The sequence below is a fragment of the Protopterus annectens genome, chromosome 1.part1, assembly GCF_019279795.1.
Source record: "Protopterus annectens isolate FY-2018-M chromosome 1.part1, PAN1.0, whole genome shotgun sequence".
NCBI classification, from domain to species: Eukaryota; Metazoa; Chordata; order Ceratodontiformes; family Protopteridae; genus Protopterus; species Protopterus annectens.
The window spans coordinates 177,034,784-177,049,836 of record NC_056726.1 but is presented as its reverse complement, the minus strand read 5'-3'; the positions used below and the strand labels follow the sequence as shown (position 1 = coordinate 177,049,836).

General features: G+C 36.9%; 1 protein-coding gene across 1 annotated transcript in view; it reads left to right on the top strand.

The window, feature by feature from the left end:
- The window catches only part of LOC122804231 (heat-stable enterotoxin receptor-like), a 1,796,602-nt gene that overhangs the window by 1,197,554 nt on the left and 583,995 nt on the right, over positions 1-15,053 (top strand). The window contains exons 14-15 of the mRNA XM_044073980.1: positions 1,243-1,329; positions 6,002-6,134. Of these exons, the coding sequence (XP_043929915.1) occupies positions 1,243-1,329; positions 6,002-6,134 (220 nt within the window). The remainder of the gene's footprint in view (positions 1-1,242; positions 1,330-6,001; positions 6,135-15,053) is intronic.

Below are 15,053 nucleotides of genomic sequence, written 5' to 3'. Positions count from 1 at the left end.
AGGGATGCGCTGTTCCAATCCATTTCTTAAGTATTATTAAGGATTTTACTTTTGTTGACAAAAATGCATGCCTCCTCCAGAGAGTCAAATATTTTAGTTTCTTCAAAAAGAAATAATTTGATCATTGCAGGAAACACCAACGTGGTTCTAATATTGTTCTTCTTAAGTACCTTGATTAGTGGTAAGCAGGATTTTCTTTTACTCATTACTTTACTGGAATAATCATTGTTAAATCTGACTACATGTTCACCTATTTTAATAGGTGGGCTGGACCATGTTGGTTTTAACATTTGATCTTTTTTATATTAGATAGAAACTTAAATATAGTTGAACACAGTGGTGAGTTTTCTTTCTTTGAAGGTGCTCTCGGGGATCTGTGTGCTCTTTAAATTCCAAAAGATAAAGTTTCAAGTAGATTTAATATTTTATGTAGTTTGTTAAGATGTTTATTGCATTGTGTCCCTCATACTTTTCAGTTATACCACAAATTCTAATGTTATTTCATTACAAGTTTATTATCTAAATCATCCACAGGTACTGACTTTGTGGGAACATGGGTGAAATTCTTGGCTTGGCTTATAAGGGACCCTGGGCCAATAGCTTAGTATTGTCCTATGAACTAATGAACTTAATCAATGAGCCAGTTATTTTGTTTTAAAAGAAATTCAGTTTAAGACACACCTTCAGTTATTCTCCCTTTATAATCATTTAAAGCTTCTTCTGTACTGCTGATTTGTGTACTTTGTTGTTTCATAAGAATTTCTAAATGTTCCATCTTCTTTCTGCTCTCTGTTGAAATATCTAATTTGGTATCTAGTTCATCTACTTTAAGTAAGTAATATATTCTGCATAGTAGATATTAGTGACCAGATGTCCTTTTTAACACAAGAATCCTGAGTACTGTGTTTTGAGTGGCTCATATAAAAGTATTTTCTCTCTTAACAAAGCAGTTGAAATTCTGACAGAAAAAATACAGCTTTTGAAGAACTTGAAGCTATAAATCTTTTCTCTCATTATTAGTGAATAAAATTACTTAACAGGTATCTCCAATTTTTATTTTTTTATTATATTTTCTGTCAGAGAAAAGTTTTCAGTCCCAGAGCTTTCAGCAGTTGCTGCTGTCATATAGCCATCTTGGTCACATTCCAAAAAGTTGATCTGATTCATTAATACTTTGTCAGTTTATAGTACTACTGTTGTATTGCCGAGCTAAAATGTTTTTATTTATTTTGTTTCTATTAGAATGTTCTCAATGATATAATATCTTATCCAGATGGTGCTTTCATGGACTGGGAATTCAAAATATCAGTCATGTATGACATTGCAAAGGTAAGGTTGAAAACAAATATTCATGAATTGAGTAAATGTTTGTAAACTAATATTTCTATTTAAAGATGCAGAACAATGACACTGTCATGACCTTTTCTTCCAGTCAGTGCTACTATATAATAATATAATAAGTTAATCATTTGTCTGTTGGAAGAAAAGCAAATGCACAGTTCCAAAATCAGTTAAAAATCCTCTATACATTTAATTTTATTTAGCTAGAAATAACATTATTTTGCATAGTTTGTTTAATTGAATATCTATAATTGATTATGATGGCATTTGTCTAAGGAATCAAAACATTGCATCTGTTGTAACTGTAGGCTGGTGTTAAACCATATACAACCATATAAGCAATTGAATACAAATATACTTTATTAAAAATGGGATTGTACATCAGGTAACTAGTAGTAGATGCAATATATATCTAGAAGTATGTGATGTGGTGCTTACTGACTTTGTTTTTAACTTAGTTTTCATTTAAATGGGTGCTGGAGTTGATCCCGTCTTTTTGGTGCGCTTCCCCCCTCATCATAGCCCCCCCCCCCTTCACTTAGTTAAATATGTACACTCTCAGTTGGGCAGCATCCATTCCAGTTCCAACCGTCATACAGTTTGTTGTAATTTTGACAACACCCCATCCTCCCCTCTGTATTGTATGTCATAATATCTTCAACCTTGTGCTATTAGAGCCTTTTTCTTTTTTAACTAGCTTTTAATGTGGTGTTAAATATTTATATTGTCAGGTCACTTCTGAGGTTGAAGTATGTGCCTTTCAACCCCAATTCTCTTAGCAGAATCAACCCTTTATTGCTGTAGTAGAATTGTAGGGAAGAACCTATACCCCAGACCAATGCCACAAGTGCTGCCTCATCACTTGTATGCCATTTTATGTTGTTAAGCAACATTTTTACGTTATTGTTTTTGTGCTTCTTTTCTTGCTTTTATATGTCAACTAAGGTTTACTGTACTGTGAGACTAACCCCCTTTCATTTTTGCCCCTTATTTGGGCCCCATTATAAGAGCTAGGGCTTCTGCTTGTTTGTTACATACTTCCATGAAGGGAACTATGCTCATATACAGACAAGCACTGTGTGTCTTAGGTTCATGTGTATGTGCTAGGTTAATGACCACTGGGGCCTTTTTAAGACTAGCCATGCATCCCAAATCTCTGACAAGTACTGGTACCCTTGGCAGTGTAAGCATGGGCTTGGGAAATGAAACGTTTGCAAGCAGAGGTCTCGGAGATGAACAATTTACAGGCTGCATGTACCTATTAGAGACATAGGATGCCATTTCTTCAGTATGCCTGTATCATGTCCCTGTAGTTTCTTTCATTTCTGATTTACCCCACATTTCTGCTGGTGAATATTTAAAAAAGAGAAAATAAAGATTCAATGTAATTACCATTGGGCAGCACTCTATTGCTTTTTATTCCTCCCTTAGTCATTTATACTATAATGGGCTTACTGTACCTTGTCTCAGTCCTCTCCACCTGATCTGCCCAAATTTACTTCTGCTGTCTTATCTTTTCTTACCACTTTCTCTTTTCCACTCAATAGCTGTACCTCGCTATGCTCAAAAAACACTTCCACATTTTATTTCTTCCCTCCTTCCCAACCACTTTTTCCATCAAAGTCATGAACATTTTTTGCTGATATGTATTGATAAGTCAGCTAACCTCATTCTCCTCTGCATTAGAGACCACTACTATCTTTAATATTAATACATCACTATATTTATGCTGTTTAGAGCAATTTCTCAAATGTATTTCTAGTACATTTTTCTAATTTCTCCATCCTACCACCCCACTTCCTCATCACCATTGCCAAATCCTCCATGTCCTCTATTTTATTCAGACCTAAAAAATAGTACATTTCAGCCGTGGGAGTATTAACAACAAACTGGATGCATTTGGGACATCAATTATAGCAAACAAGTTCCAAAAAAGACTTACACCTCATTCCTTTTGATGTTTTTACAATAAAGATATATTGAGCATTCAAAAATGACATTCCTTTTTCCTCAAACCAGGTGTGACTCATTACATGTCATTTAAAAGTAAATGCCCTTGTCTTAGATCAGTCACGTGGTGAGGTGACTAACCTCTGCCCCATTTTAGATCACTGCTCAACTTTTTGTTGGGTTATGTCATAAACATCTTCATGTATTTGGAAAAAATCCCTCCCCAACCTCTTTTATTTCCATTAATACCTTTTTAAAAATTCTCCATCAGACTCCTTACTATATTAAGTGAGACACTCATAATGGGATTGGATCCCTCTATAATACACTGAACCGACTTATTTCTCTCTCTCTGGAATTCCACAAACTCTCCACCCTCCAACTCACCTGAACCGAACTACAAGTGATTCTCTCACTTGATATATAAAACGTATAAACATTCCTGATAAGTGTCCTAGTGTTTTGATTCTTCCCATTTCCATCAGTGCATACTGCCTAGTTTTATTAATTTAGTCATTTGGTCCTTAAAAAATCCCAGACTTCCTCTGATAATGGTCAGTGGTTGCTGTTTTCATCCATATAAAGATCATTTCTAAAACCAATACTTTTATTTGTGTAGTGGTTTCACTTTTAAAGTCTAAGAATTGTTGAAGAAGTCTTTCAACTATTTCTTGATTTATTTCTTATTCAAACTTTAGACTCTCTAGTTAGCTTTCACTGAATTTGTAGAACAGGTGCCCATGGGTAACTAATGAACTTAAATAGCTTATGTATACTAGGAACAAGGACTGGAAACTGAGGAAAGCATCTCACTTTCAATTAGACCATAATGCCATTTTATTTTAATAAATAAAGTAAGAAAAGATGTAAAATGCAAAGTTATCTTATAATAAAATAAAGACTAATCTGAAATTAATAATGTCATGGGACATTCTATAGTCTCCCTATTGACACCCTTAGTCAGAAAAACCTCTACTGAATCTTCTTATCAGGAATGTGTGAAGCTGCAAAAAGATTCATCTCACAGGTCTGGGTCTGCTATACCCCTGTCCAGTAACTGCCATACAGTTTGGTATATATGATGATCTTCCCAAATTCTACTCCAAAACACTCACTAAATAATTGTTTGTAAGTTACATTTGAAATGCCTCTGTCTGCTTCCCATTCTGTTGAATTGCTGCATTCCATAGCTGTAATGCAGCTGCTGGTCATATATTCAAGCCACTCAACTACCCGTTCAGTTTATCTTTTTGCAACAGCAGTTGCCATACTCTCACAACCAAAATTAAATAACCCTTCCAACATTGAAGATCGCACTGGGCCAAAGCCTTCTTGTTGATACCCAGCATGACTTTCAGGTTTTGTTTCAACTCTCTTGTTGTTCTCCTGCTGCAGGCCATAGCTGTAATCTTCCTGAGCAGGGTGTGTAAATGCTAAGCATGCCTCTGAGACTGCTGATTCTTTCCTTTGCCTTTCTAAGCTATCTTCCTTAGGTTTTGATGTTGCATCTCTAAACTCTTTCTCTATATTTACATTAAGCATATTAAAGTACATGATGATAACTCCTCCTCCTCCAACCCAGCCACCGTTTAGAACAGTATCCCCAAGGCTCTGTTACTGAGCTATTGCTCTTTACTGTTTATGTTAGCACTCTTCATCTAGTTCTTCTCAAGGAAAAGCTTAAAGTCTCCATGCATGACTTTCTTATTCAGTAGCAACAAGTCAGTCATAGTATTGGATTTTAATAAACCCGAGTGATCAGTAATGGATGGACTTTAGTCATGTTTTTGCTTACTACTGTTTACATAGTAGAAGTAAGAGTGAAGTAGGCTGTTTTAGGCTGTCATTTTCCAAAGTTTTCATTTGTTTTTGGTGTAGCATGTTACCTGATATAGCCAAGGACTATTCCTACAATTTGAAATATACCTTTTCAAAAATGTTACCATCCAGAATAATGCTAGATTGAGAAGAAAGAGAAAGGCCTATCCATGAGTAGCAAGGCTTGCAGAACAGAAATAGGACTACGACATCAAGGGAAAGTTTGCTCTAATTAATGGTAATGACAGCTCCTGCAAAATGTGTTTACATAATGCAGCAAATGTCAGGACAGAATTTAATTAATGTGTACGTTTAAGATAGTGTAAGCATCTAACACTGAACAACAATGTGCACACACCTTATGCTTTTAGATAGACGAGATTAACCCACAAGAATTACTACTGTATCGTTTTACCTGTATAACTTGTTGTTTTCTTTTACCTAATCAAAATGTTGTGTTTCTTCAACATTCACCTAAGAAATCATCAGGAAAAGCAATAGCTAATGTTAGTCTATATAGTTCAAGCTACATCATGTGTAAAACAAATGAAATAATATCAAAAATACAGATACTAAAAATTTAGAACCTCCAAAGTTACACAATTTTCCTTGTGAGAGGAAGTTATACTATAGAACTAGAAACATCTGTATGCTGCAAAATCTGTGTACTGCATAGTGCTTTTACTATTAACTCCCTGATAGTGCCAAGAAAACATCACCAATGGCCAACGTTTTTGTGAGAAACAGTTTAAGTTTCAAATTTACAAAACATTTTCATGCAGTAGCAGCATTTGATTCCTTTTGTGTGGCTTAACATCATTTACCCATGGTGAATCTTAGCTAACCAGTTGTAATAATCATATACTGCTTTATTTTTCCTTGATCACTACAGGGCATGTCATACCTGCATTCCAGCAAGACAGAAGTCCATGGCCGCCTGAAATCCACAAACTGTGTGGTAGATAATCGAATGGTAGTGAAGATCACTGATTATGGATGTAACACTATATTGTCACCTGGCAAAGGTAAACATTTGCTTGGAATGTTGTTTAGGAAACATCATATTGAAAACCTTATTATGCCTCTTTGTATAGTCTTGCAGTCAGAAGTATGAGCATTTCATTGTATTGAATCAGATGCTGAAGTTTGTATAAATAGAACTTAACCACTGCAAATGTATGAATGCTTGCTGGAAAAGAATACTTGTACTCATTTACTTTAAAGGCAGCATAACAAGCATGTGAATTAAAAATATATTAATTTCATGGTCAGCTTGCCATATCATCATATAATTTCTTTTCATTTAGAATTCTGTCCTACAAGTCTTCTCCGATACCTAAATAGTTTTGTTTGTATCTCCAAACTATACACATAGTGTTGTGACATTGCTCACCCGTACCTCTACATTTCTAATATAAACCTTATGCTAGTCATATATATATATATATATATATATATATATATATATATATATATATATATATATATATATATATATATATATATATATATATATATATATATATATATATATATATATATATATATATATATATATATATATATATATATATATATATATTTTATATATACATATATATATATATATAAATGAGTCTGCTTTATATCTCACCTCTTAACTACAATATTAACAGTTTCTACCTACCTAGTTCCATCCCTCACCTCTATTTATTTGAACTTCTAAGCACTAATCATACAATCTATTTATCTATTAGATAAAAACACTAATACTCCCCTTCAAATGCTCAATGTTTAACATCTACCAATGCATAAGTATGTTTTATAGTGTAATACTTGCATTTATTCCACATGAATGTAATTTAATTAACAAATAGATGTGTAATTTTAATGTATATTAATTAATGTCTGTTCGTGTATATTGTTGAATGTCTGTTTAAAAATGTTTGTAATATGTTGTAACGTTTTTCTCCTGGCCTCCACTAAAAAATGGTTTATGACTAAACCCAGTCAGACAAACCTGGTGAATGTTTGTAATATGTTGTAACTTTTTTCTCCTGGCCTCCACTAAAAAAAGGTTTATGACTAAACCCAGTCAGACAAACCTGGTGAACATAAACAAAATAAAACAAACAAAATAAAATTAAAAAAAAATACAGTTATATTTTTATTATTATTATCTCAGCTAATCAACCTCACTACCAGGCCCTCTAAAGACTTCTCCAGTGGCAGTACCCTAGACTGGATATTAGTCTCTCACCCCCACTACTACACTGATAGTGGAACTCTTCCTGACTCCCTCAGTGACCACCTTCCCATTTTCACTAGACAACTTCCATCTCCATTACATGTAACTCATAATTACATCAGCACTCGGAACCTTAAAAACTTCAACCCAATAACCTTCTCAGACTCCCTAAAATCAATAAATTGGAACCCCCTAAAAACACTACCCTTGGACAATGCTGTTGCACACTTCAATACAACTTTCCTTAAACTACTGGATAGTCTTGCCCCCATAAAAACCAAAAGAATACGAAACAACACCGCCCCCTGGCTAACAAAAAACACACTAACTGCCATGCGACTTAGAGACAAAACCTGGGCACAGTACCAAAGATGCAAAACTCCAACCACCCTTAATGAATTCAAAACACTCCGCAATTCCGTAAAAAAACTTATCACAGCAGATCGACAGAATTACTTCTCCTTACTCCAAAGCAACCACAAAACCAATCCTCAAAAATTCTGGAAAGGCATCTCTACCCTCCTAAAACCTGGCATGGCAGAAAACCCAAGCCCAGACCCAAATGCACTAGATATAGATCTGGCTACCCAATTTCAACTCTTTTTTCATAGACTCTATTACCAAACTAACCTCATCCTTCTCTAATAACACCTCACCCCCTGCTTCTGCATCCCCCCTCTTGTCATCCCCTTCATCTCCAATCACTGAACTCCCACCATTCTCCCTAAAACCCATTCCTACTTCTACCATAAGAAAACTCCTGCAAAAACTTAAACCATGTACCAATGCCCCCGATAACATTCCCTCATCCTTCCTCAGCATAGCTGCCGAAGCCATTGCCTTCCCCATCAGCATCCTAATCAATCGTTCTATCCAAGAAGGGCTTGTACCCAAACTCTGGAAAAGGGCATTCATCATTCCCCTGCACAAAGGAGGCAATAATAACAATATTACTAACTTTCGTCCCATTGCCATCCTCTCTCCTATATCAAAACTTCTAGAGAAATGTACTCATCTTCAACTCCTTCCCTATCTCTTAGATAATAACTTACTAACTCCCACACAACACGGATTCAGACCCGGCTACAGCACCATGACTGCCCTCCTTTCCTTCCTGGAAACTGTAAATAAAGCCAGAGATTCTGGCTCTACTGTATCTACACTCTTTCTTGACCTCTCTAAGGCCTTTGATACCATCTCTCATAACCTTCTCCTAACTAAACTATCTAACCTAAACCTATCCCATTCCTCTCGCAATTGGTTCACCAGCTATCTCTCCAACAGGCAACAAGCTGTCAAGTGGAAAAAAGCCATCTCCTCTTTCCTTAACACACCCACTGGTGTCCCCCAAGGTTCCATTTTGGGTCCTCTCCTTTTCAATATATTTATAAATTATTTCTTCCACTCAATACCTCATGCTAAACTTATTCAGTATGCAGATGATTCCACAATTATCTGTTCAGCCACATCCATCCCTGCTCTCTTAAAACTGACTCAAGACGCCTTCTCTACCACAGAACAGTGGATGATGGACAATCATCTAGCACTCAATGCATCAAAAACCAAACTTATGGTATTTACCCCCTCAAAAACCAACACCATTGATAGAAAACTATTTTCCATCGCTAGTCAGAATAACACAAGTCTTGAACTGGTATCTGAAACCAAACTACTAGGAGTCCAGATTGACGACCAGCTTAAATTCAATAACCACCTACAACTAAACATAAAAAAAACCCACCAAAAACTTGGCATGCTCTATCGACACAATCGATTCCTCACTACATCTACTAAGCTCACTCTTGCTACTACATTTCTCATCCCTTCCCTCCTTTATGGTTCCCCTCTGCTAACAAACCTACAAACCTTTCTCAAAACAAAACTGTCCTCTTGTTATAATAAAATTGCCAAATTTGCAACTAGCCACAAATCATCTACCCATCACTGTGTATCTCTCCACAAACTTAACTGGCTAGAGCTTCCCAACCATCTCTCCTATACTCAGCTTACTTTTGCTCATAAACTAATTTTTCAGCCCTCCCTCTGTCCCTCTCTCAGCTCTACCTTTAAAATGCACCTGCCACAAAGACTCCTAAGATCTAATAAACAAAACCTAATAGAACTGTACAAACCCCGCCACTCTCCAGGACAAAACCTCCTGTCCTTTGCCCTGGCAAGCCTTTGGAACTCCCTTCCTCCCTCCATCCATATCACCACCAACCTCCCTGCTTTTAAAAAATCACTGCACTCACATCTAACATCCTCATGGGAATGCTCCTGCTCCTACCCCTCCTAGCCTATTCTTCACTTCCTATGGGCAGCTTTACCGTATATTACCAGACACCAAATAATAAGCCAACTGTAATGACATCTTATAATTCTTTTATTCTACTATTTCACTCAAGAAACTATATATTTACTGCAGCAATGCTTTGTTTTTCTACAAAATGTAACCTTAACATTTTTATTATACCTGCTTAAATCTTAGTTTTTCTACAAAATGAAAAAAAAATTCCTTTGTAAATGCTTAATCTTTGTTCTGTCTTGAACCCACAAATTACCACAATTGTAAACTGCTGTAATATTTTTTGTTTACCAATGTTTTAAAGCTTTGTCTTTAACTTACAAATGATTGAAATTGTAAACTGCTGTAATCTCTTTGTAACCTTTGTTTTGGAGCTTTTCTCCCCAGGACTCCATTGAAAACGGGTTCTTATTGGCCCAATGGACTATCCTGGTAAAACAACTACAAATAAATAAATAAATAAATAAATAATGCTACTAAACTTAGTAAACACCTAAACTATAGGAGAGACATTTATTCCAGTAATATGGAACTCACTACCACATCAGATAACAAAACTTAACAACTTAATTATGCTCGAAAATAAGTTGTTACAATATCTGCCAACTGAATACAAGTGTATTTGTTTTAAGATAAGTTAACCAAGCAATATGAGGTAAAAATCTGGACATTCTGGGAAAATCTGGACAGTTAAGAGGTATGAGATGAGGTAGTTTATTTTGTCCAGCATTTACATAAACTGTTAAAGAGATAAGAGCTGCTCTGAGATACAAATCAGTGTAATTCAAGCAAAAACGTAAAAATGAAAATATACCCCAGAAGCTGCTCAAGATACCTGTGACTCACTCTACTCCCATTCTATTTACATGGAAGTTAAAAAATGATTTCCTTACATCTGGCATGACTGGCATGAAGGGGGTTTGAAACCACATGCAAATTATAAGACCACTGTACAGCAGCAGGTTCATTGAAATGCAATAACCTTAACCACTTAATGATACTGCTGCATTAAAATAGAGTATAAAGATATAATGAAATAACTGAGATGTAGTGGCAACCAGTATTTATTTATACATGCTTTTTATTCACTGTGTTAATCTCACTAGATCAATGGCCTCTTTTCAGGGGAGACCCAAGATGGTATTCATGCTAACTAGGGGAAATTTGGCCAAGACATTGAAAACTTCCCCATCTCTTTCTGATAAGTGCCATGGGATCTTTTATATCCACCTGAGCTACCAGCAACTCAGGCAGATGGGGATGATACAGTCAGAAGTGCAGTACTCCCCTTGTGCTCCATTATGGTGTCAGTATTGGAAAATTAATCTGATTACCTGGCTTGGGAATAGAATGCAAAGCTTTCCACACTAAAGACGCATGTGTTACCTGCTGAGTTACTGAGACTGGAGTTAAACACTTCTGTTTTCTAGGCTCTCAAAGGACAGCAGCACTGATAAAGACAAAAAGTGTACTAAGCACTATCTCTGGGAATGTTTGAGTTTATCAAAAAATACAACCTATGTAGAAGATAGTATAGGAATGAGAAGTATACTAACTGGTTGTCCGAGAGAGCAGGTGATGCAGGGGAACAGACTACCAAAATACGTTAAAGCAAGTACTAGTTTAGATATTTTTAAGAGCAGCCTGGACACTTATTATTGGAACAAGTGTTTTGGTATATTGGCAGGCTAGAAGGGCATTAATGCCCATGGTTGAAATCTTTGGATGTATGTATATATGTAAGCAAATGTACAACATGGACCACCTAGTACTCTATTTCTGGTTTTCTGAAATAACACCAATCGAAATAATTTAGCTCTGAAAGTTTTGGGATATCACCATACATCTCAACTTATTTGGTCAATAATTCTGGATAAAGTCAAACATAATGGAGGGATAAAATCAAGAAAAACTTTTAAATAATACTCTATGGGGGGGGGGTGCAATAAAGTCTACACAGTGATGCACACATGGCTGCAAATATTTTTAGATTAAGTAAACTCATGCGCAAACAAGGTAAATATCATGGCATGCTAATTACAGCATAAGTAGCTGAACTTATGGTAATTAAGCAAACCAACACATTGGAGCAATTCAACAAGCTCTAAAACAACCATGTAGACTCCATGCTGGTGTTCCCCGTGTATTCAAAAACTTTTCAAGTACAGCCATGGAAAGAAGTCTACATGGACAGAAAAGCAAGGAAAAGTTGTTAGATTTGTACAGAACTGACCTTATGTGACAGCAGATACATAATTCCAGTTCTATACAGGGTGAATGCAACAAAAAGAGAGTGACAATAGCAACATATCCATTTGAAGTGCCAAGACATAGATTCAGCTTTGCTCCTCCACCCCAAAATGAAGAATACACTTATAACTAATGCAGGCAGCTAAAAGTGTAAACCCCATGAAACAGATAATTCATAGTAGCATGTAAGCATGTGCAGTATATAGCTGACGAAATACAGGCATATTTTCTCAAAAACAGTGCTCCACTGTGCAGATGTAAGGCAAATTGATACTCTCTCTTGTGTGTTCAACATTCAGCTCTGCTTCAGTTTCCCTAGCTACACAGTTGTTGACAAGTGTAGAGATTCAGGACTGTCAGTATGGTGAAGATGCAAATGACATATGAAGTCATTAGAATTGCTGAATCCTAATAAATTCGAACTGTGTAGTGATGTTCACATTGTGTAGGCATTCCCTCAGTGTTTGTTTTCAGTGGATGGCAACAGTGAATGATGACATCAAGGGGGCTGTCAGAATGAACTTACAGAGGCATACATGTAGGTCTGTGATGGGTGAAAATGCATGTAAGCAGTGCACAATTCACAAGTTCTGTTTCATTAAGATGTAACCTCCTCTTCATTTGTTGGCAAAATGTGTTGTCTCTGTCTGCTTTAAGTACTTTTTTATTATTTTGGTCAATCACAGCAAACATAGGAATGAATGGCAAGTTTCTCTGTGCTTATCATGTAACTATTCCTGTGGCAGCATGTGTATGTGAAGGGCTAGAGTATAGATGGCCCTGGGTTCTAGTACACAGTGTGCAACTCTTCCTTCACTTTTTGTGCTGCATGTTTGTGAAATATCATGGGAATAGAGGGACATTATGCAAAGTTTGCCTGTGCTTCCCTTATTTATGTGGAGGTGCACAGACGTGTGCATAACATACTAAAGAGCAAGCAGCAGGTGGGCTTAATAGACACTAATTAAAGCATTACTGCTGAATAAATGGATAGCTATTGTTATTTCCTACTCCCTCCTTTACATTCCTGCCCACCTTTCACTTTGTTCTGTCCCTTGCTTGCTCCCCATTTCATCACTGCCCTATCTTCCCCATTTCTTTTCTTTAAAGCATAATTATGCAATGGCGCACATTGCACACCAAAGTGAGGCAATGATGAATGACAGCAATATATGTAAATGTATTTAAAAGTATCATAGACACTTGCAAAAGTACGACCTAGACCCATATTTGAACCCAGTAAAAGGAAGATAGGAAGGTGGTGAAATGGGGAGCAAGTGGTAGGAAATAACCATAGCTGTCCATTTCTTCAACAGTAAAAAATTATTATATGTGCAGAATGTTAGCTGAAATTTGACTGTCACCTCTGGAGAGAGGGGTGCCTACAACACAATCATGTTGTATAGTCAACTGGACTGAACCAAGTTTGTCAAGAAGACATGTGGACAAAATGGAGAGCTATTAATGGGAAGAATATTTTATTTGTGGGACAGAGGCCCATTTATTTTGAGAGAGAGGAATGTTGGGGAAGAGATGTAGATATGTCTGGGTCAGGTAGGTTGGATAGGTGAGGAAGCGATTGCAGAGAGAGCATTCAAGACAAGACACAGAGATAGTGAAGGACACAAGATGTTGGTGAACACTATGGTTGAGGTGAGGGTGGGGACATCTGGAACCTATGGCTGTCAAGCTTGGTGACAGTAAGAATTTGGTCCTCACCCACTGGACTATCATCACTGTCACCTCACTATGCTGATGGTTGCAGGGCCTGATGTCTGCATCTTCTCCTGGCATTCTGTACAATGATGGAGAGCAGGCACTCTATCTGGCATAAGCGTGCACTGACAGTACAGTGCACAAACATATGCACCAACCCTGGTAGTTCATAATGGTTGATAAAATCACCACCTCTGCCACTGCTCCTGGAGGGAACCGCTGGCCTATCCTGTGGGGCATAACTACCCGAGGGGCCAGGTAGTGCAGGGGAAGCACAGGGGGTGCTTCCAGGTTGTGTCCCAGATGTGCTGGGCCTCGGTGCCACAGCCAGTGGAATGGGGGCATGAGGATCCTGTAGGGCAGGCCTACACCACTGTGCTGTGGGAGAAAAAAGAGAGAAGATAAAGGTTGGGGTGAGAGGAAAAGGGGTAACATTAGTAACTTCATATGTGACATACAATGCATTCACACAGTTATTTGACTCTATTCTGTTACCCTTACTTTTAAAAGTACCAACTCCTAACAAATAACCTTTTTGCTTTTAAGACTACCCACCTCATAACAGATGTACTCTATACAATAGATTGCAGCAAGCAATCATTTTATGTGTGCATATATTGCACTACACCAAATACCTGAAAGACATTATCAAAACAGTATCTAGACTAACCCTATGTGGAGATATACAACCAAACCCAGGTCCAGATAGCAAAATTCCAACCCCAAAACCTCACCCTGGTCTACAAACAAATGCTAACCTAACATCATTCACTCCCAGTAGAGACAAAACAGATATGCTAATACTGAATATGAACATCAGATGTATAAATAACAAAATGCATGAGGGCCATGCTAACCTAGATCTCTACTCATCAGACATTGCTCTACTTACAGAGACCTGGTTAAATCCAAACATCGATAGTAATGAGATATTACCCCCAGGCTATAACATTTTACACTATGATAGGATGAATAAAAGAGGCGGTGGTGTAGCACTACTCTATAAAAACACCTTTCCATAGAAACCCTACCAGATGAAACCTTAGAACTTAAAAATGCAGAAATACTGTATGCCAAATTGAAAATGAATCCCAATAAAAACATATATATCATAGGTCTCTACATGCCACCAGGAGATAATATTTAAATGCTAGAAAGCTTACTACACTGGTGCTGCAAAGATCTACCACAGGAAGCACTTATAATGGGAGATTTTAATATAGACTGGGCAGATTGCAATTCCTCACAGCCCAAAAATCATATTAATCTACATGGTTTCTCACAACTTATCCAGGGTCCAACTAGGTTTAACAAAACTTCAGACAGACATTCCACCCTTGACTGGGTGTTAACAGATAGGCCAGCCCTCTACCACTTCTCAGGTTGCCTAGCAGACAGCCTCAGTGATCATTTACCCACTTACCTGGTTAAAAAGAAAGCAACACT